This window comes from Crocodylus porosus, unplaced genomic scaffold (genome assembly GCF_001723895.1).
Source record: "Crocodylus porosus isolate Cpor-Errol unplaced genomic scaffold, CroPor_comp1, whole genome shotgun sequence".
Lineage (NCBI taxonomy): Eukaryota > Metazoa > Chordata > Crocodylia > Crocodylidae > Crocodylus > Crocodylus porosus.
The window spans coordinates 53880850-53908081 of NW_017728931.1; the positions used below are offsets into that span (position 1 = coordinate 53880850).

The window sequence follows — 27232 nt, forward strand, 5'->3', positions numbered from 1 at the left end:
CAGTCCATTAAGGATAGCTTCTTTAATAAACTTTTCTAAGATCTTCCCCCGGATAGAAGTCAGGCTGATGGGCCTGTAGTTAGCCGGATCCACTTTCCTCCCTTTCTTGAAGGTAGGCACCACATTGGTGGTCTTCCAGTCTTCGGGCACTACACCAAAGCGCCAGGAGTTTTCAAAGATCTGTGCGAGGGGCTGGGCTATGACGCTCGCCAGCTCCTTGAGTACCCTGGGGTGTGGCTTGTCAGGGCCGGCTGACTTGAAGGTATCCAGCTTTTCAAGATGTTCCTTCACAAGGTCAGCATTTATGGAGGGCAGGGGATCTCCCACACCTGTACCTTCCTATCCCATAGTGGGCATGGGCGTCCCATGGGATTGATGAAACACTGACGCAAAGTACCCATTTAATAAGTTGGCTTTTTCTTGGGCATCAGTTGTCAGTTGCCCCATCTGGTTCAGCAGGGGTCCAGTGTTGCCCTTGCTTTTCTTCCGGCTCCCCACACGTCATCTGAAATAGGACTTTTTATTGCCCTTGATGCTTAAAGCTAGTTGGAGTTCAGTTGCAGCTTTGGCTGGTAACTCATGCAAGTCACCCTCCTCTGGACCCTCTCCATGTTGTCCACATCCCTCCTGAAGTGCGGTGCGCAGAACTGGACGCAGTACTCCAGAAGTGGCCTGACCAGTGCCACATACAGAGGGAGGATCACCTCCTTGGACCTGCTTGAGATAGATCTGTGGATGCATGACAAGGTGCAGTTGGCCTTCCTGACTGTATCCCCACACTGCCGGCCCATGTTCATCTTGGAATCGATAATGACTCCACTTACCTCTAGGCTCCAGGGGTGAAGGGCAAGTCTGAGCCTGAACCTGAGCCCAGCCTTGGCTGACTTAGAGGCTCAGGCCCCTTGGACAGAGCTGGGGGTTTCCCACCCTTTCTGCAGTCTGGCTCTTGCAGGCTGGAGCTGTGCCAGCCTGCAAGAGCTCTTTGCAAAAGCGGAGAATCCACAGATTTCTCTGCTAAAAAGGGAAATCCACATTTTCTCCAATTTAAAAACAGGGAATCTGTGGTTTTCTCTGTTTTTTTGTGGGGAAACGCAAAACCCAGATCCCTGATGATGACTTTGGTATGGGAATCAGGTCCCGTTTGAACAGAGACATCTTCAACCTGCTCAGCCTCCGAGCAAGCTCGAGAGTCCAGACAGCCACACTTTGACTTCCTCTTTGCTGACAACTGTGCAGGCTCACAGGCTGATATGCAGTGGTCCATGGGCCTATTGTCATCAGCCTCCAACAGCTTTGGACTCACTATCAACATGAAAACCGAAGTGATGTTTCAACCTGTGCCTGGCACAACACTCCAGGGAACCACAGGTCTCAGTTAAAGGCTAACAACTGTCGATGGTCAACAAGTTTGCCTGTCTAGGCAGCACGTTCTCCTGTCCTGTCCACATTGACGATGAAGTCAACACGAGGCTAGCAAAAGCCAGCGTGGCCTTCGGCAGACTCTTAAGTCAGTCTGCGACTGCAGAGGCATTGGAAGGTCGATGAAATTGAAGGTTTACAAAGCCATCATTCTCCTGACCCTCCTTTATGCCTGTGAAACCTGGATTGTCTACCAGCATTATGCCAAGAAACTAAACCACTTCCACCTGTGCTGCCTGCGAAAAGATACCGAAGATTAAGTGGTGGGACAAGTTTTTGGACATTGAGGAGATCAGCTCTCCCCAGTATCCACACCCTGGTGCAGCTAAGATGGATCAGCCACCTTTCAAGAATGCCTCACTCGCCTGCCGAAGAAAATCTTCTATGGCAGACTGTCAAATGGAGTACACTTTCGCAGTGCACCAAAGAAGTGGTACAAGAACACCCTAAAGATGTCCTTAAAAGAGTTTCGGCATGAACCTGGAGTCATGGGAGCAAATCACTCATGACTGTCCATCTTGGAGGTCATCAGTTCAGAGTGGAGCACTGCCCTTCGAGTAGTAGCTCATGGTAGAGGCAGTGAGGAAGCGTGTAGCCAAGAAAATGAGGACCTCTTATTGCTCTCCTGCCCCTGTTGCAGCAGATTGTTCAGGGCAAAGATTGGGCTTATAGATCAGCTGTGTACCCATGTGACCTACCCTCCTCTCTTTCCCCTCTTCTTTCTCCTTTTACCTCTCTTTTTCCCTTTCTCCCTCCATTTTTCTTTCCCGCTTCCTTTCTTCTCCTCCTCCTCCTCCTCCCTTCTCCACTGGATGTGGTCATCTTCACTTACAAAGGACGAGCATCAGAAGGGGCCTAAATATTGTTATAGACTTTTTTTACCCAGGTTCCTTCTTTGGTCTGACATAAGAACATCAGAGCTGTTTGGTCTTTGAGGAGCTGATGTCAGTGTTACTGTGCTAGTGGTGTACTTTGTTTTCTCTCCAGTAGCCCATTGGACATATTGAATAAATTAAGTGCCAAGACTGAATTCTTAAGGACTCTCCCTGTATTGCATTCATCAGTTAAGTAATGCTGAACAATAATTTTTAAGGCTTGAACCTGGCTTGAGGGGTAGTTGAATTTTCAGCTAATTACTGCTTTATAGCTCAGTCATATCTTTGATATTTAATAGATATCCAACTTGCGAATCTCCTTTGTAGGGCTAAGAAATCCCAGAAGATGAATGCCCTAGCTTTAATTTTCTTAGACCCTGTGTGAAGAGCACCAGTTAATGTTTCTGGTTGCTCTTACCCTTTTATATATTTGAAGTGCTGCATCCTTATCTGCATCTTTATCATACCTCGATAGAAGTTCAGTACTTCTTGTTTATCTGTGATGCAATGTACTTGTTCTTTAAGATTATTTTTGTGCCCGTGACAGGTTGACAGCTCTGGAGGCTGAAACCCTCTGTCTTTCTTTAAAACATGACAGCTCTGCAGACTTTACGTCCAGAGAGCTGTGTCTCTTGCCCTTCCCTCAGTATGATTCACCCTTTCTCCTGAGCCTTTCTCTTCCCTCAGTATGATTCACCCTTTCTCCTGAGCCTTCCTCCTGAGAACCAAGAAATTTTCTCTCTTAGCTTGATCAGTTCTTCATCTTTGTGAAAACTTCACACCTAGGAATTGAGTTCCTGACCCGTTTTGTGCAGGCATGTGAGCAGGCATTTGTTGTATACAAGAGTTTTGGTCACCAAGTTGGGCCTGGACTAATATGAATGATCTAGAGGTAAAAAGCTTGATGTTCCATGTCCAGTCACACCAGAATTATTCTACAGTTGGCTTAGTCTGAGGTTTCTAAAACCAAGGGTGCATTTTGTGGTAGACACCAGAATTGCATTTTATTGCATGGGGACTTAGATGTATAGATGCTTTTGAATATGGTGTTCTAATTGAATTTGTAAGTCTGCTGATCAACACACAAAAAAATGCCAGTGCAGTGCATTTTAGACCCTTGTTACTTTAATGTCTTTATGCTGCAGATCAGCTCTTTGACTTTCCAAAGTTGACCTATGAAAAATAAACTGTTTAAGACATCATGTGTGCTTTTGTTTACAAGAAAACTTCCCACTCTTTGCTTCACTTGAGAATCTCCTTTTTCTTAAAACTTTTATAAAAGCCTAACTGTGTTAAAAGTTAATTTGAACATAACAATGTATTTTAAATGAGAATAAATTGTGATTCTTAAAAATGAAGCTGGGGAGCATGCCATAATATCCTAATTCTCTAACCTCTTTTTCCAACCTTTTTTTCAGATGGTCCTCTTCCTGACCCAACCATGATTCGAGCCAGTGTGCCAAACCAGATGATGAATCGCATGCAGACGCAGCCAGGTAAGTCTTGAAAGAAGAGACATCCATATAACTGCAGACCACTTTGAAACGAGTGTTTTGGTTTTGGTTTTCTCCAGTATGTATAGGATGCCAAAAAGTCTGTATTAGAGTCTTTTGCAGGATGTAATTTTTCCCTGCTGTTGTGCTGTTTTGTTTGTTTGGTGGGAGTCCTTTATAATTCTGGTCTAAGAGTTGTTTTTTTCTTGGAGAGCTATTCGCTAAATGAAGACTGACTGAATGTGGACGGTATTAGTCTTGGAGGCAGTCAGATATTCTACATACAGCTGTGGCCAATTTATGGAGTAGATCTTACCGTAATTATTAAATGAACTGTGAGAAGTATGACTGCAGGATGAAGAGTAGGTTTTTCGTAATCACAAACATCATTGTAATTGTCCATGAGAAAAATATAACTGGTCTTGAAGCTGGAGACTATTTCTAGACTCTAGAATTCCATAAATGAATACTTTTTAAAGTTAGGAGAACTACCCCAGCTCATTTAAAACTAGACTCAGGGATGTGAACATAAGTAGTTCAGGAAAACATCTAGCTTGTGCTCTGAAAGAGTGTGGAAGAGGTTTGTTTGATGCATAAAACTTGTTTTCATGTTTCTCCAAGCAGCTGGTTAATATGAAGATGGATTTCTCTGAGTTGATTTACCCTTGTATAAAACATCCTATTGTAAATGCCAAATTTCTCTGCTTAAAAGCTACTTTTAAAAACCATTTATTTTATCCAAGGATTGTTACTAGATTTGTGAATAAACAGTGACTTAGTCTGTTTTAGGTCCTTAGAAAACAGTTAGCCAACAAAGTATTTCAGGTTGTGTGGCATCCTCAAAGGTGTTGATAAAAGGAAATATGGAAAGCAGTGATGGTAGTTATTGGTGTTCAAATGTTGAATGTTGATCAAAGAAGAATTTGGTACTTTAAAAAAATACATATTTTTGTGATAAACACACAGGTATGAATCAGTTTAGCCAGATGAACATGCCGCTGTCAACAATGGGACCCCGGCAAACCCCTCCTCTTCAGCACCCTGGACAGCTAAGCCAGGCTGGGGCCATGAACCAGGTCAGAATATTTTTCATTCTAGCGTGTTGAACTCTTTAAGTTTGCTCCTGATTAACTATAATTATCCGGAATGTACTTATTCTGTGGACCCTTTGTTTTTTCCTTTGCGTATTAGCTGGACAGCCAAGTTGCCTGTAACTATCCTTTATGTTTTGGTTAGGAGTGTTAATATAAGCCAAGAGTTAAGTTTGTGTGTGCTGCTGCACCCTTGAAACAATGCAGTTTATCAGGCAGCTAGGCCAGAGACCCAGGCTGAATTCCAGAACTCCTGCTTTGTGAATAGGTGAATAAGGAAGTTGCTTGTAAAACAACTTTTTTAAGAAGAGCTTTAGTAAGTTTGCCATACTGGATCACGTGAAGATCTGGCAGGTATCAGAATCTTTTTCACGTAGTACATCTAGCTTTGGAGCATTAGGGAGAATTGAATATGTATTATGAACTCTTCTTTTTTCCCCAGCAGATGGGCTTTCCCTCACGTATGCAGCAGCCAGGGGTTGGCCAACCTTCCAGTCAAAGTCAGTTTCTGCAACAGACCCAGTTCCCTGCCTCCTCCCCAGGAATGAATGCTACAAGCATGCCTATGACCCAGCCTGGCAATCAGCCTCCAGTGTCTCAAGTACGTTCCTCACTTATGGAAGCAATATGACTGTTGTGGTTCTGTGTCATGGACAGTTGGAGGTATGGGAATGTTGTTGATGGAGGAGAACATGTCCTCAACTATTGACATAATGGTTGACTCTGAAGTAACCTCCTAAGAAGCTTGTGCATTTGTCTGTCAACAATCCTGGGCACTATTAGCTAGTTTGTAGGGCTAGGTTTCATAGCCCTTTGCAAAAATGAAGCTTTGTGAACCAGGTGGGGGGAAAGAGAGGGATGGTTTACACTGATTCCTGCCAAACAGCAAAGTTTAATTGTATGAGAAATACAAAGAGGCTGAGGAAACGAAGATGGTTGTGCAAGGTTAACTGCTACATACTTTCAACTCGTTGCTTACACATGGAACTGATTTGGGATTTTTCCATGACTGGGAGGCTGCATCAGCTTTGAAGACAGGAGAATTTTTCCTGTCGGGTGTTCCTGTTGCAGCTGCCACCCTTGAGGCTAGGAAGTAGGATGAAAACTCTTAATTACCAAACAAATTTAATACTGCATGATAAATTTTAGTCTATCCCTGTCCTAGACTTTTTGTGACCTTGATTGCAGTGCATTTGCAGCTTCCTGCCCCCTCCCCCCCATGGGAAAATGGGAGATGATCTTAAATCTTGTAATTCTTCTTGAGTTGATTCTAAAAGTGTTTGAATTTCTTGCCTTAACTAAGGCTCACATGTGTCATTTATCCAAGAACAAACTGATGAAGGTGTAGCTTTAAAAAATTATATGAAAAGGTGCAGTTACGGAGTTTTTTATTTGAATATTAGTGAAAAATGGTTGTTACATAGAAACTTCTGTTTGGGATTGGAAAAAAGTCCAAACCATGCTTTATGCTAGTATCAGAACAAAATGAAGATGAACAAAACAATTTTCCTTTTTGAACTGAAATGCAAAAAATCAATGGTGGTATCATACTTTTTAACAGTGGATGAAAAGCTGTTTGTGTTGGAATAATCTTCTGCCTCATGCTAATGTCAAGTCATTGTAAATATCTATTTGTTTTTCCCACAGGCACAAATGACCAGCTCTTCCTGTCCTGTGAACTCTCCTGCAATGGCTCCTGGTTCTCAGGGGAGCCATATTCATTGCCCACCGCTTCCACAGCCTCCTTTGCACCGAAACTCTCCCTCCCCAGTACCTAGTCGAACCCCAACACCTCATCATACACCCCCAGGCCTGGGATCCCAGCCACAGCAACAGCAGCAAGCAGCAGCAGCTGCAGCCACCACTGCCCCCACCCCTACCCCTCAGGCAATGCCACCTGGACCTCCATCACAAACTATGCACCCTCCTCAGAGGCAGACTCCAACTCCTCCACAGGTACAGCTGCCTCCACAAGTCCAGCCTCCAGTTCCAGTCACCCCTTCAGCAGAGCAGCAGCAACCTCTGTCACAGCAGAGTACAACTGCATCTGTGCCGACCCCAACAGCACCACTGCAGCCTCAGCACCCCACAACACCTGTAAGAAAATATCTGTGTTTATACTTTCCTTAAGGATGCTTTGGATATAAGGTTGTTTTCAGTCAGCGTCTTCGGGTTTTTTTGATGGTGTCCGTGACATTGACTGCCCTGCTGTAATGTCGGTGTACCAAAATAAGTACGTGTTACATCTGAGAAGTAAAACTTTTGACTGAAGACGCAGGAGCAGTAAACTGCACACCATCTACTTCTACCCTGGAAGTATTTCAAAGAATTATAGTGCTTGTTTAGGAACTTACTGTAAAACATGAAAGATTATCTCCAGTAATGCAGTTACTTCCATGGAAGTGATGGCAATGTGCCATGCACATGAAATATTGTTAAACTACTCTGCCGCCCAAAGTATTTCAGAAACATATTTTTGCACAGACCCAGATTGCTCTGTGGTCTATTCTTTTTTCAGGTGAAGATATTGTGGAGTGTAAGGGAGTGGGGAAGGGAAGGGTCCAAGGTGCAATTAAACTTGGAAGTATGATAACACATTAAAAGAAGGTCATAATGTAATGAGCTTTTCAGTGCAACTTATTGGACCCTTTTTAATCAATGTGGGTTTTCTCTCAGCTTTCACAACCGGCTGTGAGTGTTGATGGGCAGGTATCTAACCCACCATCCACCAGCAGCACAGAGGTGAATTCTCAACAGAATGCTCCTGAGCAGCAGCAACCACCCTTGCAGGAAGTGAAAATGGAAATTAAAATGGATGAAGAGGAGCCAGAACAAACAGACCTTCAGGGGGAGGAGAAACCTGAGGTAAGATGGTAGCTAAGTGGTTCTGGTATGTGGTTGCGCCTGGACAGTGCTTGGATGGGAAACTGGAATGAGTGGACCAAGGTGCTCTCAGAGGTGGTGATTGACAAGGGGATTGTTCCCTCCAGGGGGAATCCTTTGTTTCTGAATTAGTGATAAATAACTACTTTTCATTCACAGAATTATTTGAGTCTTGGCAAATTGACTCTATGGGGAGTTGGGTGGACTTTGATGAAACCAGGGATGGCTGAGAGAGAGGAGGGATGGGGGAGGGGGCTGTCCTAGGGTTATGTCTATGTTGCAGTCGAGATGCATCTGCAGCTTGTGGATATACTGAGCTAGCTACTTTTAAAGCTAGCTTAGGTATTGATAGCAGTAAAGCACAGAGTTGGTGCAGGTTGCAGAACTTGATCAAGAAGCTGAATGGATATTTGGTCTCATGCTAAACCATCATGCTGCTCTGCCTCCATTGCCAGCAGTGTTCTGTCTAGCTAAAAAAAGTTAGCACAGGGTCTTTTCATACAAGCAGTAGCCACACCCTGATTCTGGTAGAAGACAAGCCTTTTGTTTTAGGGAGAAGTAGGAGGTAAATCGCTAATGAAGCACAAAAGACCAAATTTGGATGATCTTCACAGAAGTGATAGATGAAAAGATTCTGATTTGGCCTTTCAGATTAAAGTTGAACCTGTGGTGGAGGAATGTAAACCAGACCCAATGGAACAGGAGGAGAAGAAAGCAGAAGTGAAGTCTGAGATGAAAGATGAGGAAGAAAGACCCAGTACTCCAGCTACTCAGTCTTCTCCAGCAGCTGGGCAATCTAAGAGGAAAAGTAAGCAAGAAAACTCTTCTGTTTCTGAGACTCTTACTTTTGAGGGACTAGATTATCTATCTGAGAGACCAAGGAAAGTTGTTTAGCATTTCTTTTTTTTTTAGTGTTCTCAGTTTGCTTGAGAGCTCTATTTTATGATTCTGACCCAAATGTCTAATTTTTAATATTCATAATTGGTTCCACTGAGCTAAGTAAAATGATTCACTGTCAGACCACAAGTATTAGGAAGCCTATATCTAAGATGGAAGTCCCTTCCTTTTAATAATTCTTTGGTCAGATTCATTCTCTGGACATGAAAGGTTTGTACCCAGTGTAAATTGATCTTTTAAAAAGTTGTTTGCTTCCAGTAATATAACAGAACCCTGTTTTAGCATTCAGTTTGTCGCTTCTCATTATGAGCTTTATGTCACTTTGTCTAATTTCTGTCTTCTGCAAAATCCAGCATTAGAGAGTAAACAAACTATGCTCTGTGTGTTTTTTAGCAAATACTTAACACAATTTCAAATCATATAGCATGCTTCTTGCTTCTAGCCATCACTGTAACCTTGCTTTATATTGGTTATTTTATTTCAAAAGTTTTCAAACCAGAAGAATTGCGGCAGGCGCTTATGCCAACACTGGAGGCACTTTACAGGCAGGATCCTGAGTCCCTTCCTTTCCGACAGCCTGTGGATCCTCAACTACTAGGAATTCCTGTAAGTGCATTAGCATGTTGTCTCCCTTCTTTAACTCATAACCACTACTGCCAGGGCATGTCAGCTTTGAAGAAACCATATGATGTACTATGGGTCTGGTTTGCAGTTTTTTTTAGAGATGTAAAGAGCTTGGTTTGGGAGTTGGAGTGTACTATACATCTCTAGTTTTGAACATGTTTTTAAGTATTGTTTGTTTATGGATTCCTCTTACTAAAACAAGCAGAATAACAGGAATACAATCAAGTGGGTCTTATTGACAGATCCCCACATATTGGATTTTACTTGGCATTTGTACCTTGTGATGCTTTCTGCCTGGATTTTCCAGGGTTGTACAGTCCTGGGAACACTTCTTGCCTTAAGTGTAGCAACAGTAGTTTCTCAATTTGTCAGTAAGCTGTGAAATTTTATTATGTTGTAAGCAGTTGACTGGCATTACCCAGATCTTGAGTGCCAGGCTTGGTACTTCTTTCTTTGCAGAACAGCCCAGTCTATGGAACATGCATGCTCTCACCTTGTAGTGAAGTGCCTCTGGTCATGTTTTGAAATGTGCCTTGTTCTTGCAGGATTACTTTGATATAGTGAAGAACCCCATGGATCTCTCTACCATCAAGAGAAAATTAGACACAGGGCAGTACCAGGAGCCTTGGCAGTATGTGGATGACATCTGGCTCATGTTCAACAATGCCTGGCTCTATAACCGCAAGACGTCCCGAGTATATAAGTACTGCTCCAAACTGGCAGAGGTGTTTGAACAAGAAATTGACCCAGTTATGCAAAGCCTTGGTTATTGCTGTGGGAGAAAGGTGAGGAGGGCAGCTGGCTTACACTACTCACTCCTGGTTGCAATACGCAATATGAAAGGACATAGAAGTTGTAGTCAGGGAATTAAAGGATAGTATAGGAGTTACAGGGGAGCTTTTGGGTGCTCAACTTTTGAACATTAGGCCTTTTAAGTATTTAAAGATTTCAGAATCTAACTTGAGAAACCCTTGGTTGAGTGTTTAATCTTGCATACACTGCTTAAACACCACTTTTTTTTCCTCTATGAAATCACCATAGCTGATTTACCAGGATATATCTTAAGGCTTAATGTAGCTTAGAACTGGGGTAAATCAGCTTTTGGAGTTATAACAAAGTGAGCTGTCTAAGCAACTTGCACAATTACAGAAAAGTGATTGCCCTGTTGAGAAAAGTGGTATAAAACAATGGCTAACTAGTAAATGATGCCCAAATAAAACATGTTTACAGTATAAACACATAATATACTCATATTTTACTATTCAGATCCATGGAATTATGTAATTTAAGAATCCAGAGTCCAGATGAACTTCATTATCTGGGTCATACCCACTTCCCATGGACAGTGAGTAGAAACATGCATGAGTACTAAGAAAATGCGTTTCTTTTTGCAGTTGGAATTCTCACCACAGACTTTATGTTGCTATGGCAAACAGCTGTGCACAATCCCTCGAGATGCCACTTATTACAGTTATCAGAACAGGTAAGGAAAATAGGTCACAGCATGTGCAGCATTGCATCAAACTATATATATTAAAGACATGCATGTATACATACACATCCTTGGTATATGTGCACACCTTCATGTCACAAATTCACAAGAGCTGCGAGTACCCGGAAGAGCTTCTCTTTTTACTAAAAAAGCTGTCTTTCTGAATGAGTTCATTGCAACCTTTGCTCTCCCTCCTTTATATAAACACCCCAGATTTCTGAAAACTAGGTAAATTGGGCAATTAGTCATTGTTTTTTTCAGGTCTCTGCCTACTTTTCTATAATGGTCTATTGTCTGTCTTCCCTGCCTGATCAGTAGATATTTCAGGACCTAAGTTAGTAAGGTTTTGGGGAGGGGATGGGGTTGGGGTAGGGGGGAGGTGACGGGGAAACCATTTTTTATTGTACTCTGAGCAGTTGGTTTTTATGATTACTGTAATGAACAGTTTTGCCACAAATAGCAAAGCTGTCCTTGGTGCAGGTCTTCAGTGTAAGATTTGTGTATTCAGATCTTGTTGAGTGAATTGATGCTCTTTCTTCTCATAAGGCCCCTTAAGGGAGTTGTTTTGTTGTGGTTGTCAACAGCAGTGGCAAATGCTGTCACTTTCATAGCTCTCCTAGCTAATCTTTAATCCCTCAATAAATGCAGGTCAAAAAGTCTGTGAAGCTACCAGGAGAGTATTTCGTATTTCTGCTAGACGCTCCTTTTTCTCTTGTTGGGGGGCGGGGGGTGGGAATATATTATTTAACACTTTGAGATGGCAGTTTCCTGGTTTGTCAGGGGAATTGGTTATCTTCCAATTATTCCAACTCCATCCGCTGGTTTTTGCTTTCTGTTCTTGAGGTCCAACACCATTCAAAGAAATTAGTCTTTTACCCTGAAGGCAGTGAAGTCTTGTAAGGCAGACAGTGTATTTAGCCTTTAGGGAAAGAAAGTAACATGGAGAAGATGCAGAGTAGGATCTTCTTAGGCTGCAAGAAGTTTTGATGCAATGGATTGGATTCTTAAACAGCAGGGGAAGAGAAATAGCTGTACTCCATAACAATCTGAATCTGGATTTTTCAGTAATTTTGAAATTACTGAACTTCTCATGCCATTAGTGAATATTTTCCCCACATATGGTATCCATGAGTGAACACCAAGTAGATCAAAAAAATAGTATTCCAAAACCCACATTTTGCTTCCCTGATGTAATTTTTCACTTCTGGTCTTTCTGATGACGAATAGTGTAAATATGAGATATAGTTAAATCATGATTCAGCTTCCGTGCTGAAATTTAGGTGAGGTTAAGTGGCCTTCCTCCTTAGCTTTATGGATACCATAGTTTTGGTTTGTGTTGCTTTATAATAAACTGTCGCAATTCGTTTTGATTTTTCTTTTGTTTTGTTTTAGATGTTTTGTGCATTCCAATTAAAATGCTTAGTAATGGAGAAGCTGCAGATTCAATATATTTTTGAGGGGTGGGAACAGATCTTGAATAAATTACTCTGGTTTCATTCAAATGTAGATGAAATCGTTCTCTACAGTGCTTATTCTGTTGATGTATGAACTGTTCTATAGCTCCAAATTGGGGTATGGTGGAGCTGTATGAATCTAGACCATTATAGATGCAACTAATGTCAGATACATACTTTACATATAATTTGACAGATTTAAAATAAATGGATGAAGGTTTTGAGGACAGATCAGACTGTCCCTTAAATTTTTGTGAAAGTGAAATGGGGTAATTTAATTTCCCTTATCATGGGGAAGAGAATCCTGTGGCCCTTCAAGATTTGTTTAAGGTGGAAGAATTACTCCTCTTCCATTTGTCTCCTAGCAGATACTTTTGCAGACAGAATTGCTATCCTGATGTATCAGAATAGCAGTCTCTCCTTCCTTCTACCCTTTCCCTTCCATTTTAATTTTTTGCTGTCAATAGCATGGATTATTAAAATGGAGAGGGTGTGGGTATGCTAAAATGGAATACTTTTGTTTTATTTACTGCTTGTGAACCCATTTGAGAAATTTAATGCTAATCTGTGCTTTGCCTTGGCTTTCTGCTTTGTGTTGTCTTGTCCTGCTTTTGTGTTTTTGTTTTGTCCTGCAAACCCCCATTTCTTTGTTTGTTCGTGTGTTATTTTTATTTTTCCTTCATGCTTGTCGTTGTCTGCACTTGGCTTTGATTGCAAAAAAAAAAAAACCAAACCAATACAAACAAACCAACCAAACACACTCTGGGGCCCATAAATCTACATCATTGAATATCCCTGTCGCCGTTGATGACCTGCTCTCTGCTCCCGCCCCCTCCTTGGCCTGCTGTGATTGGTGGCTCCGTTGCTTGGCTTGGGCTGTGTTGTGTGGACGGAACAGTTCACCCAAATATGGCCTTCTTGCTGACAGGTATCATTTCTGTGAGAAGTGCTTCAACGAAATCCAAGGGGAGAGCGTTTCTCTGGGGGATGACCCATCACAACCTCAAACGTGAGTAGCCAAATGTCTGTCTGGGACAAACGTTTATATATAAAATATTGCTGTTTTTGTGGTAGTTTAACCTACAGCATCTCAAGGGTAGGAGATATCTAGCTAATAAAGGCGTTGGCTTTAATACAATCTTTATCTGCTAGTACTGAAGGGGGAGTACTTCCTTAAAAACAAGGATTCATGTTCGAAGTGGTATGTGGGGGTATCCCTTTTTTTCAAAGGTGTTAACAAGGAGTGAGCATCGCTTCCAGTAAACTTTTTAAGGAACTTTTAGGAAAAGATCTTACTAAATAGAGCTGAGGAAATGTCTTGCTATGGGAAGTAACATTATTGGGGATAATGTGCATAACAGGCATCCTTCTAAAAGTCTGTTCAACCTATAACTTTGTGCCTAGCAAGCTTTCTCTTCCCCACCACTCCTTATGGTCTTATCGAAATCAACAATGTTTTTAGTTCTGATTTTTAAGCTCCTTTTTTAATCAAAACACCATCTTATAGGAGATGTTTTAGACTTGTTAAGCTGACTTGGAGAGGTAGATGTAGAACTGGCACTTTTTTGTTGTAATGGTGGGGTGGAAGCTGTTAGATGTTAGCTATTAATATGTTAGATGGATATTGGATTCTTGGGATATCCCCAGATGTGAAAAGGAAGGAACTGAGGAAAGTCTTGAAGCCAGGTGGCAAGTGAAAACTGGCACGCAGAAAGAGTATGAGATGATGTATTGAAAGGAAAAGATTGCCTACAGCAGCAAGTAAATGGTTGAATTCTGATCTTGGTGATGGTTTTGTCACTATTTAAAATAGCTGGAGGAGAGGCACGTGATCCTTTAAGCACTTGCCACTTTTCTTTTGGGGAAAGGGAAGAAATGGACTGGGCACCCTTCATGTGCTAGACAAAGATTTTCCCTATGACTTAAGAAGGGAGGAGCATAGCTAAACTGAGCATGGCCCAAATTTGTGATCCTTGTTTTTGGAGCAGCAGTAATCTATTCTAATCAGAGATATGTAAAAGCAATAAGTGAACTGCCTCTTGGCTATTAGCTGTGGAAATTAATAGTAGGGGACAACAGTAGACAATAAGAACAGAAGAAGGCACTCTGAGTGCTTTTTAACTTGGTTGCAAACAAGAGATTGAAGAATTTCATACTTTAATTAGTAAATTGGGGAAGATATTTGAGCATGTGCTGTGAAAAATCAAGAAAGTTATTCCCAGCTTGTGATGTGGTTTTGGTTTTTTTTTTCCTTCCTATTTAAAATTCATTACGAAATAGCAACTTTTTAAAGTAAAGATGCACCAATAGAGACATTTTGGGCCGATTTTTAACGAGCCATATCAGCCAGTACCAATCCGATTTGCCAATATGTGGCCCGGCATCTTGGAGAGGAACATCTGGCTGCTAAATCTGTTGTGGGGGAAGGGGAATGGGGCAGGGGGGCAGATCAAGGTCCCCATGGTGAGGGAGGGAGTGGGGCAGGGGCAAGCACTGCCCAGCTGGGGTAGGGCACAGGATGGGGCTGTGGCTAGTCTGGGGGGGTACAAGGAGGAGGAGGAAGCAGCTCCTGCTGCTATGTGTACCCTGGGAGGGCATGGGGGCATGTGCTCCCTGTATCTGTGCACAGGGCGCAGGCAGGCTGCCACTGTGAGCTGGACTCAGGGTTGGTGCCAAGCTCTTCTCAGGGGGGCTGGGTCGTGCTGTGCTCAGGGCAGGTTGTGGTGGTGCTGGGAGTGGGGCTACAGCAAATTTTGGGGCGGCTGTAGCCCCTCCTCCCCTTAGTTTCTCCTCCCAGCACTGCCACCACCCATCCCAAGCACAACCCTGGCCCAGCCCAGCACCGCCCCACCTCACCCCCCCCCTTCCCCAAGGAACAGCTTGATGCAGCTCTGGTCCCAGCTTGCAGTGGCAGCCTGCACACACATCTGGGGGGCATGTGCCCCTCATGTCCTCCTGGGGTGCACATAGCAGCAGGAGCCACCCCACCCCACCCCCTCCTCCCACCCGTTGATGAGCCACAGCTTCATCCCATGTCCTGCCTCAGCTGTGCCGTGCCTGCCCCAGCCCTACTGCCTCCCTCACTGCAGGGGCTTCAATTTGTGCCCCCCATGCCCCTTCCCTCACAACAGACTTACCAGCCGGAAACTGTTCTCCAAGCTTCTGAGCTGCGCTCCAGGCCACCTGCATGCTGCGCTGCAGCTGTACGCATGCATGGGACATTTATCAGCTGCATTATCAACCCTATCAGCCAAAATAGGCCAGTTGCCGATAATGTCCATTTTTCTGTATATCGGTGCTGATACAATATAGGACCAATGTATCGGTGCACCTTTATTTTAGAGCCTTTTTGTGAGTTAGTGAATTTTTGGCTTGTTTCACCATTCTAACAGTTCAATTTTCTAGGTTAACTCCACAAATAAAGCTTACTGGGCCCAGGGAGAGGGACCTGTTCCTTCCTTTGACAGTATGTTGGTGGGTTGTTTGGTTTTTTGTTTGTGTTGAGGGTTTTTTTAAGGCATGGTTGGAGCTGTTAAAATAAAGTGCAACTTGAAGCGATCAGGAAATTTTGGCATTTTTTTTATAAATGCCGTAATAGTTGTGGGTTATGGATGGTTCCATCCTGCCAAACATAGACCCAGGCATCAAAATGGAGGAATAAGAAGGATGCATATTACCATAGATTAAACCCCTATTCATGTTGCAGTTTCTGTGAATGTTTTGACAATTGTTTATAACCTCCAAATTATACAGCTCTATTTTAATATAGATTAGAAAGAAGGGGTCAGGCCTATTCAAAGCTATTTTCTGTGTAGTTCTTTGGACCATTTTGAGCATGTAATGGATGGTATCTTCAGCCTGTGCCTGGGGTCATTAATAAAAGAATTAGGGGTTGGGAGGGATTTTCCTGTTAAGAAGTAAGAGTGGAGTTTTTAAATGAAAGTGATGTAGTAAGGGATCAAGGCGAGTCTGCAGAAGGAAGCAAGGTTTTGCTATGAAAATGTTATTGTAGAAGGAAGTCTAGCACTTCATTGGACAAAGGGTCTGAGTATTCCAGGTTATCTTAAAAACAGGGTCCCCACAAAGCAGGATATTTTGTGACATTTTTCCATTTCTCCTTTTATAATCTCCCACAGTGCAAGAACATGTTTTGTAAAATTTGTCCAAGATTAATTTTTATTTTTTAAAAATGAAGTCCAAAACCAATGAACCAACCTCTGATAACCATAAACTGTTCTGGGATGTATATTTTGAGCTGTTGATGCACTTAAGTGATCAAAACTTACGGTATTCCCCAATAACCTGCAAGGATTCACCCGATTGTGGTTCATGTGGTTTAACAAGGAAAAGAACAAACCTCATATAAGTTTTTCTGTTGAAGGTAGAGGGCATGTCAAAATGAGTATATACATTGTTTACCCTTCCTGTTATAAAATCCTACTCCCTTTCACACATTGTTCTAACTACAGTGCATGTCTGGGTGTAATGGGGGCCGCAAAAGAATATAGCATACTGTGATTATTTTTTCTTGTGTTACAATTAAGTTTTATTACCTATTTCTCCTTAGTACAATAAACAAAGAGCAATTTTCTAAGAGGAAAAATGACACACTGGACCCTGAACTGTAAGTAACATTTGGGCAATTCATGTTAATTTTTAAAATCACTTTATTTCTCTCTTAACCCCCCCCCCCCCCCTTGAAAAAGCATGACATTCAGCACCAGCTGTTACTTTCTCACTCTCTTTTGAAAGCTTAACTTGACTTTGTCACAATTTGGCCATCTAGGCTTGTCATTAAAGTAGCAAGCATTGCATTTTGTCCTAAGACCCTGAATCATTACAGGAAAGGGAATCATGAGGTTTATGGGCTACTGTAGTTGAGTCTTTTTTTTCATTCTGAGCTTGATCAGACAAATGCATGCAGATAGCTGTGCTGCTTGAAGCCCTTTGTTCTGCTGAAGTGCACAGAGTTCAAAATTGACTTGGATTGTTCTGCTGCATCATTTTTGCTGCTGTTGGTTCCTGTAATCATTCTGTTTTGCAGGCAGCTGTGCTTGAAAGACAGACTATGGTAAATGTTATGGTGTTGACTGACTCTTCTTCACTGCTTGCTGGGGGAGCAGAATGGTAGCCTATCAGTAAAGCTTTCTAGGTATTGGAACCAGTGCCTGGTCAAATAAGTGCTTTCCCCCTATACTCCTCAGTCCTTTGGATCACCATTTAGCTCCTTTCCCATGTCACCAAGTGCTTATCTCAAATTGAAGCTGCTAAAACAGTGCCTTCCATCATAATGAATGACCAAAAAGAGCCCATATCCACACTGGGATCTGTCTCTACTGCTTTGCAGTTTGCCAAGGGCTGTGAGAAGGAAAGAATAGTAACATGGTTCATAAATGTACCTCTTCCATCATTATAGAGCAATGAAACCTTAAAGAATGGACTCCTAAGGAAGGGACAAAGTCCTTGTCTCCCTTCCTTATTTTGTATTAGAGAAGAGACAATTGTAAATTTCATAGTGTGTGTGCACGTATGCGTGTATTATTGAAAGATTGGCTTAAATAATGATAATGTAATTACTGACTATGTATTCTCTCTACCTGGCTTCTGAATTACAGGTTTGTTGAATGTATAGAGTGTGGGAGAAAAATGCACCAGATCTGTGTCCTTCATAATGAGATAATCTGGCCTTCTGGGTGAGTTTCCTACTTCTTTTCTTTTCTGATGCTTGATTGCTCTTTTGGTGTGTATGTACACCCTTTTGGAGGTATTATATTTGAACAGATCTGAAACCATATGGCTAATAAATTTATTGAAGGGGAAAATTTTCAGCAGTAATTTCAGCCCATGGATATTCAGTATATTTCAAGTAAATTTAAATGTTTAATCACATCTTGATTATGATCTCCTGTATCTTATCATCACTGCTTTTCAAGATACCTGTATTTAAGGCAGCACCTTTATTCTGTATCCTACCATATTTGAGAGAGGTTATAGTTGTCTGTGGCAAGTGCTGATCCCAGCTGCCAAATGTGTTGCTTTATCTTCAGCTTTTCAGACCTTGTTGGGATTGTGTTCAGTTGAACTGACATATTTGGTTTCTTCTTGATCACAGTTTGTCAGATTACCTCCTAAAAGGTCAAGATTAAAAACTCTCATTTTTATCTGGTTAAATCTATCTTAGTAGTTACAAGAAAATACAAGAAGCTTTAGTAAACTTTTGATTGTACAGATATTTTTTTGCCATTATAATAGCATTAATATAAGTAAATGATTACTAGAATTGTGACATCACAAACTTTTTCTTCAGAGTTTTAAAGTATTCTCTGCTCGGCTTGTGCAGATTTAGGATTTGCAGTTTGTTATCAACATTTCTTTTGTAAAGGGTGAATGACCCTTAGCTATGTGAGACATCCTGATGATGCCTCTTCAACATTTTCTGTATACTAGAACACAAAGCTAATACATCGGATCAGCCTGTTGGTGGTGAGAGCCAGGATACTCGATTAAACACAATGGTAGAACGTGAGGCTTCGGAGGAATAGGAAGCCTGTACAGTGTGGCCAGGAGTGTAGTGTTCTATTCAGTTGATTGCCTTCTGGTCATTCATATGGCAGTATGCTGTGTGTTTCCCACTGGAAGATTTAATACCCTTCCCTTCTACTTGTCTTTTTAGTTTTACTCCAGATTTTTGAGTTGTAGACACTTCTCAGACCTACATCTGCCTGGTGAAATATTTTATTTTTGGTGTTTCAGATATGGGATTTTTGTGTATTTTAACCTAACTACTTAGCTTTAGCAGGCTTATATTTTTCACTCCTTTTCCTCATGTTTTCACTTCAGTTTTGTCTGTGATGGCTGCCTAAAGAAAACAGGTCGAACCAGGAAAGAGAACAAATTTTCTGCTAAAAGTAAGTTTGGGGAAGATGGAACTTCTCTCCTGTCTCTCTTATTTTTTTAAGTATTTTCTGCTTTTAGTTAAATAGGCCTGTGTGGTAAACTTGATGTGGGTAGAAGAGTGTCCTAGTATTTAAGAATGACCATATCCACTGGCACTTCATGTGTTCTTAACTTGCTAAATGTGTTTGTTCAAAGGACTGTACTTAAAGACCAGTATTAGAAAATGACCACTGTGATTTGCTGTCTAATCTAAATTAGTAACCACCTTCCAAGTCCCTAGTATAGCTAATACTTTGGGTAGGTTAGCAGAGAAGACAAAGGTTAGGTGGACCATAAACAGATCTCTCCTCTTGAGGTGGCTCCTTCTGTTCAGGATCCACCTGGGGTTGAAGGTTATGGTTTGGAAACATCTACTGTTGGCCTGTAGACAGAAGGAAGATTGTGTAAGCTTTTTAAACTTTTATCTTCCACTCAGAATTAAATCGTTTTTATTAAAGTTCAAACTAAATGGCTGCATTTTGTTTGGCTCATTTTGTAAAAGCAGCCCATATAAAAGACTGGGTAAACCTGTAGGAGGTGTTAGTTATTGTACAGTATTGAAAGGTCCGTGTTTGTTGTGAGCCCTTCTGACAAGGGGCAAAGAGGAAATCACTTGTATAAATTCCCTTGAAACGTTGGGGGAGGAGGGAACCTTGTTGTTGGCAGCTTAGCTATTCCAGAACCTGTCTCGTCAACTGCTTTCTCATGAAATAGAAACCAAACAACTCTTGAGTACAGTGCTTCAAGTTACAACATCTGTATGCTTTCTCCATAATCCAGGCTTCCTGGATTCACTGAGAACATTCATTGTGAGAATGCAGGGGCTGCTTACAATTTTATTCAACTAACTGGGGTTTCCAGCCACTTGCATGCAAATGTTACTCATAACAGCATCCTGTGGCCAGGATTTGTTGGAAGGTGCCAAAATGCAAAAATTGAAGGAGTTGGAGGTGATACATAAGAAACTGTAAATAGTGGTATGAGAATGAGATGAAGGGCTTCTTTGTGCTAGGACTCTTAAACTGCCTTTTGGAGTCAGGCATTCCTTCATACCTGGATGCTAGCACTTCTTTTGTCTGGGTTTTATTTGAAAGGAGAGGTGGATATAAGTGTAATAATGCATTTAGTAGGGGTTGGTTGAAGTGGATGATTTTATTTATTTATTGTTTTGGTCTTCAGAAAAATGGAAGTGTTGATATTACTGGCTAGGTTTGGGCAGTGTATGCAGAGTTAGGCCTCCACATGCAGCATTTCAAATTCTTAGCTAATTCTCTTCAAGAGAAGACTTAATAGTGGTAGGCCTCTGCAGTAAACATACAGGGACCAGAATAAAATGCATGCTAATTTCCACTTTGATTTGAATTGTGTTTTAAACCACAGGTATGTCTAGAGGTGAAAAGCAAATGTACTATTTCACTTGAACTAAACCCATTTAATCTCATGTGGCATAGCACATTGAAAGCTACTTCAGTTAATACAGGTATAGAGAGATGAACTTAACTTTTTAGTCATGTATATATTGAATTTTATTTTTGTAGGGTTACCAGCTACAAGACTTGGTACCTTCTTGGAAAACAGAGTCAATGACTTCCTGAGAAGACAGAATCACCCTGAGGCAGGAGAGGTCACAGTTAGGGTGGTTCATGCCTCTGACAAAACTGTAGAAGTAAAACCAGGAATGAAAGCAAGGTACATCCCTTTAAGACTTGTTGTCTTCCTTCAGCACTGACTCAAAAGATGGGTGCTTGAGCTTCCTACCTCTGCAGATACAGAAGCTGCAAATACTTGTTTTCTATTCAGATCATGATGGAATATATTTATTGTGTCATTCCCCCCACCCCCCCAATTTATTAAATCTGCAGGTTTGTAGACAGTGGAGAGATGGCAGAGTCCTTCCCTTATCGCACAAAAGCTCTATTTGCCTTTGAAGAGATTGATGGTGTAGACTTGTGCTTCTTCGGCATGCATGTACAGGAGTATGGCTCAGATTGCCCTCCGCCCAATCAGAGGTAAGAATCTACGTGATGCTCTGGTCAAGGGGTAGCTAAATTTTATTTTATCCAGAAGTCTTGGTTGGGTGATCCACCTGAAGTCCTGAATTTTTAAGATTTGAATACAACTTAATTTTTGTCACTTATACTAGAATATCTCAATATAAAGCAGTTACTGTAGTGGGAATATTACAGTAAAAAGAGAGGATAGTTGAGGAGTAGAATGTATGTCTGGTGGTGGCATCTCAGCCAAAGGAAGAAGGTGAATTTGAGGGTCAACTTTTTAAAGGTAGATGATTCCAGAAACGGATGAGGCGACAAGGCCAAACAAAAATGCAAGTTCATGGAGGCCTCTGAAGGTAGTGACTTGAATTGGGTATTTCAGGGTTAGACTACAGTGGATGATGTGTAAATGCTGTGGAACCTCCAGCCATCTATTCTGTGTTGTCATGCATTTTTCTCCTTTGTCTAGGCGAGTGTATATATCTTACCTCGATAGTGTTCATTTCTTCCGCCCTAAATGTTTGAGGACTGCAGTCTATCATGAAATACTAATTGGATACTTAGAATATGTCAAGAAATTAGGGTAAGTTTATGACTTTTTCTTATTGTACAGCACCCAGTTGTATACCTGTACCTCATTGTGTAGATAAAATGATGTGGTTACTGTCCTGAATCACATACCTGTCCAGTTTCAGTGAGGATGAAAGGAAAATATCCATGGCATGGGTTTTGAGGGAAGAAAGAAAATCAGTGACTGCAGTAGGATTGCAGATTTCTCAACAGAGGCTTGAATGTCAGTTAGTTATATTCTGTCTAATAAAGTATATAGAATATGACTTGAACATATTTTAATCAATTTTGAATTAGAGGAAAGTAACTTGAATATCTGGACCATAAGACTTTGCTGTCTGACAGATACTGTCATTAATTCAGCCTTTGCAATATTCTGCTCTCTGTCGAGTAACATTTTTGGGCTAGTGAGTAAAGTATTCTTATCTTTCTTCATCATTTACTTGTCTGTTAATTCTCTCTGGACTAGGCAGTTTTTGTGGCAGCTTTTTTTCTTAGGTAACATCTTTACAGAGCTGGCAGTTGAAATAATAACATCCTGCCAAAAGAAGTTAGAGGGAAATGAGAAGAAACAGAGCATATAAAATCCTGAGGTTTCACTCGGATGGAAACTTAAGTCATTGAAGGACTTTTGTAGCAAGTGAGTTGCTGAAGCCAAGAATGAGAGACGTGGCCATGTGGAGCACATGGAAGCCAGGATGTAGGATGTAAAAGGCCATGCCTCTGTGGTTAACGTAGCAACAAGAGAACAGCAGCATCCTTAGGACTTGTGATCCAGGTCCTATATATCCACCCTTCTGGGTGGTGTCTGGTGCCTGTTTTGAGAGGACCAACGTTCAGGCATTTTAATAACTTCTAACTGTTTTCCTGAAAGTATGGGATAACTCCTGGCTTAACTTTTACAGAGAGAGGGTGTGAGCTTGCTTTCAGTTGGGCAGAAAAGTTTACTTGACTGTAATTTGACTTCTGAGTATATAGTCGTCTTTCCTGCTTTTGGAGGTTGTGTTTGTGTGTTTTGTTTTGTTTTGTTTTGTTTTTCCAAATGACAGGTAGGAAGGAACTTGGGTAAATTGGGCTTTGTGGATTTAGGGCCATTCAGTTACTATTTTAGATGGTGTTGGGCTTTGTGCTACTGGAATACGTGCCAGCAGCATGCATCTACAGGGACAATATACACCAAGAATGAGCAGAGGTATAATCTTCCTTTAATTGACCTTGAAGGCAGGAGAGGTATCTAGTAGAATAGTGTAGTAAATGACAGGAAACAAAGTAATTGGACAGTTATGTGCTGGTAAATGGCTTATTTGTCTTTAAATCCTTGGCTTTTAATGTTGAAATATTGTCTGAAGTCTCCACTCCTTTGCTCTGAGAATGTACAGTTCTCTTCTAATTGTAATTCAGTTCTCTTCCAATGGTGGCTGACAATTGCAAACAAATGTTAAGCTTCAGTAACTTTTACCTTGAGGTTTGCAGGTGAAGCATGTTTTCCATAGTTATTCTGTGCAACACAGCTGTGCATCTTATTAATGAAAAGAGGTCTCCATATTGCATGCCCATACCAACCAGGGCATAGTTCAGTTGTTACTGGTGCCCATTGCTTGTATGTACCAGCAGCTCTGCGGTAGATATCTGGAAGACTTGTTGTCCATCTTGTAACATGAGTCAGCTTCTGTGCTGGCTCCATCTTGTGGCTGAAGGGCCAATGATCATCAGCACCCTGATACCCTGTCTTTTTTTTTTTTTACAATGGTAGATATACTACTGGACATATCTGGGCCTGCCCACCAAGTGAAGGAGATGACTACATATTCCATTGCCATCCACCTGATCAGAAGATACCTAAGCCCAAGCGACTGCAGGAGTGGTACAAAAAAATGCTGGACAAATCAGTGTCTGAGCGTATCGTCCATGATTACAAGGTTAGTGCAACATACAAATTAACTGGATTCTGACTTCATGACATGTCTGTCTTTGTTCTCTTCCTACTCCTTGCTCTTCGATAAGTGGGATTTTTCTTAAATTTCTAACATATTAACCTTGTTTCTGATCTAGATTGAGCACTAACAGCAACATGTACATTCTATTTAAACTACACAGCTTTTGAAAACAGCAAGACTTCAGTTATATCATGCCTTCCTTTCCTCTTTTTTCAAAATAATAAAAAAGCAAATCTGAAAGTCATGAGAGTGCTGCATAAGAACACTTTAGCTAGACTGTCAGTTTGAAAATTAGAGAATCTTTTGGGATTAAAATAAAATTATCAGGCATGTTTGGTGGTCTGATGCATTTGCAAAGACCTGAAGCCTGCAGCATTGTCCAGAACACAAATTAAGAGGCCTAGGAAGTATAGTGATGGCACTGTTGTATCAAAGAAATGTGCAGCTTACAGCAAGTGGCAGGCTACAATCTATTGAATTAAGGGATTTGTATCTTTGTAGACTAAATATTTGAAGCATCATCCCAAATTGAGGCACTTGTACATAACCAACACAACTTTAAATCCATCCTTGGGCTGTGCCTTAGTAGATTGAGGTGTATTGTTTAGGGGTTTTTTGGGTGCTGCACAGAGAAGCAAGTGCATTGGTTAACTTGCTTTGTGATAACCATAACATAATATATCTGATCTGTTTTATAGGATATCTTCAAGCAGGCAACAGAAGATCGTCTAACAAGTGCAAAAGAGCTGCCTTACTTTGAAGGGGACTTCTGGCCCAATGTTCTAGAGGAGAGTATTAAGGAACTAGAACAAGAGGAGGAAGAGCGAAAGAGAGAAGAGAACACTAGTAATGAGAGCACAGATGTAAGGAAACTTTCTACACAACTCTTGGGTTTTTTTCCCGTAATCTGTCTCAAGTTTTCACCTAATTTCCTTCTGTGCTTGGTGTACTACTAGAGTTAACTTGTATTTGTGGCACTGATGTTTAATTTTACATTTCTAATGTGATTCAGTTCTCACTTTTACTCAGTAGCTGTTATTCCTCCCCCACCCCTTGAGTTTCCTTACTTGCAGATTGAATTCTTTCTTTCATTCTGCTTGCCTGAAACTCCATGGCTGAAGCCTCAGAAACGATTCTCAGACAGTTAATTTTTAAATTCAGATATCTATGTAATGGCAATGGATTTCACTGGGTTTTTTATTAATTGCTGTGTGAGAGTTGTACTGGAGCCTGTGGACTATCAAATTATAGTTGGGAATCTGTTCTAGTTCTCTTTCATGATTCTTATCTGAAAGTTGAAAACTTCTGGCTAAATAGGCTACGCTTGTCAGGCTGTTGGGTTGGCCATCTAATACCTACCCAGGAGTACCCAAGAAGTCTGGAGCCTTATTTCAAGAACTGTCTGGGTTTGGGGTTGTTAGTTTTAACATTATGATTTAATAGTATATAAAAAAAAAAAAAAAAAAAAGTTACTGTATTTTCTTGAATATAAGATGACCTCTCAATAACTTGATTCTGTACCTGAAAACCTATAAATGTTATAATTTTCCAGGTATAGAATCTAATTTATTGGAAATGTGCCTTGAATTTGTCTCCTTCCCACTGCTACAGCAGGGAAAATAAATTTTGGGGTCTAGTAGCCCTCTGCCTACCCACATCATCTTCCTCTGCAGCCCCTTCCTCTCCCCCCCCTCTTTTATTGTCAAATACCTGCTCTCCGTGGGCACAAAGAAGTGAGGAGCAACTTTGACACTGCTGTCTTGAAATTAATGTACCTGTAGTAATTTGCATATAGTGCCAATAGACTTAGTTAATCCAGAAGTGATGCATGTTACCTTTTTTTGAAACTGCTACAAGTTTTAGCACAGGTACTCCATAAACATTCTTTTAAGCAGTACTTTTGTACCTACTTATATATAGTACAAACTATACATGATATTAGTCCAAAGCCAAAAGGCTTATCATTTCTCATATAGTTCATTGGGCTGAGCCCCAGCAGAGTCAGCACGGTTTCAAACCATGGTGACCCCACAGCTCCACATTGCCCAGTCTGTCTGTATATACTCCAGATATAAACACAACCCCCCATCCCGCCAAATCCATGTGCTAATTAGCCTCCCCATGAATGACTGGAACCAGGTGTTCTTGTCATGAGTCCTGTGGTCCTCCAGACCGGCCAGCCTGGTCCAGTTTCACCTCATAGAGGGCAGGGCAGATCATATGCAACAGGCTGAGAGATGGGATAACAGGGATTCTGAATGAACTGTTTAGGGCCCCCATTTGGTGATGTTTGCCAGCCATTTAGGGCTGGTGAAGGAATGAGAATCATTGGGAATGAGAAAAAGGCAGCCTACCTGTGGGAATGAAGAGGAAATGTATGCAGTGTAGTGGCTCACCATCAAAAGGAGTTGGCGCTGAGGGAGACTGCTCAATGGGCACTACTGTATAACTTAAACAGATGGGCTGTGCTAACCTATCCTAGTGGTAGGTTCCCATCAGCCTGTTTGCCCAGTGTGGGCCATTTGTTTTATAGTCATCCTCAGTGTTAGCTGCATTTAATCAGCTTCATAGTTGGTTTTTATTGCATGCTGCTTTGGGCAACAGTTTAATGAGGCCTCCCTGTATGCAAATGTAAGACTAGGGGTTTTAGGCCCCTCCCCCTGCTGAAGTAGGAGGATGGACAATCTTGTCTTATATTTGTGTAAATATGGTATTTAGAGTGCTAAGTAAATAAGGAGTAGAACAAATAATGAGTTAAGATCCAGCTGAAATCAACATGTTTGCATCCGTATCGATTTGGAATTCAAATATTCTGTTGTTTGGGTCATTTAACTGACGAAACAAATAGCCTTACACCTTAAGAGAGAGTCTAAGGAGGCGTCTGTCTGCTTGTAAGCCTTAACAAAACAGCTTTACTAAGGTCAGTTAGTCAGAACTTGAAGCTGGTTAAACATTTTGATACTGAAATTAAATCGTCTGTTGCTTTGAACCACAACCTCAAATTGTATAAAAGCTGCTGCTTCAGATTTCAGTTCCTAGGAGGTGGCTCACCATTTTTCTTTTCAAACATCAAAAAGATGACAATACAGACCTTAACAGAATGCTGATAAACAGCACTTTGCCAGCTCTGGTTTAGCATAATGTGTAGATACTGACTTTTAAAGGTGTTTGAGGCTCTAACTAGAGCACATACTTTAATCAGGATTTTTGAGAATGTTTAGAGCTATTTGAACTTGGGGAAAATGTATTACTTTTTCTGCATGTACACATGACCATGAGAGAAAAATTTTACAAATGCACTTTCACACCCTAGAATTAAAGAATAAAAAGGTTGGAATGTCTTGTAGCATTAAAGAAAAACAACAAAAAAGTGAAGATACTTATGATGAAGATACTTATTCATGAATGCACCAGCTCTGTCTTCTGTGCTCTTTTGAAACAGGAGTGGGAACTGCATTTAGGGAGCCATGATGCTGATCGAGCACTACTTACTAGAAAGCTTGTGTAGGTGCTGGAGAGAAACTGGGTGTAAAGGCTGATACAGCTTTTCCCTTGAGGTCATGACTT

General features: G+C 41.2%; 1 protein-coding gene across 2 annotated transcripts in view; it reads left to right on the top strand.

Moving 5' to 3' along the window:
- EP300 (E1A binding protein p300) overlaps positions 1 to 27232 on the top strand; it is a 101750-nt gene that overhangs the window by 65678 nt on the left and 8840 nt on the right. Inside the window, exons 11-28 of one of the 2 annotated variants that reach the window (XM_019544997.1) lie at positions 3713 to 3790; positions 4754 to 4863; positions 5321 to 5479; positions 6526 to 6975; positions 7555 to 7743; positions 8413 to 8569; positions 9146 to 9264; positions 9828 to 10067; positions 10677 to 10765; positions 13157 to 13237; positions 16796 to 16852; positions 17844 to 17921; positions 19069 to 19136; positions 20703 to 20853; positions 21027 to 21173; positions 21628 to 21741; positions 23482 to 23647; positions 24364 to 24528. In XM_019544997.1, coding sequence (XP_019400542.1) covers positions 3713 to 3790; positions 4754 to 4863; positions 5321 to 5479; positions 6526 to 6975; positions 7555 to 7743; positions 8413 to 8569; positions 9146 to 9264; positions 9828 to 10067; positions 10677 to 10765; positions 13157 to 13237; positions 16796 to 16852; positions 17844 to 17921; positions 19069 to 19136; positions 20703 to 20853; positions 21027 to 21173; positions 21628 to 21741; positions 23482 to 23647; positions 24364 to 24528 — 2618 coding nt within the window. The remainder of the gene's footprint in view (positions 1 to 3712; positions 3791 to 4753; positions 4864 to 5320; positions 5480 to 6525; positions 6976 to 7554; positions 7744 to 8412; positions 8570 to 9145; positions 9265 to 9827; positions 10068 to 10676; positions 10766 to 13156; positions 13238 to 16795; positions 16853 to 17843; positions 17922 to 19068; positions 19137 to 20702; positions 20854 to 21026; positions 21174 to 21627; positions 21742 to 23481; positions 23648 to 24363; positions 24529 to 27232) is intronic. The other variant, XM_019544998.1, reaches the window with a different exon arrangement.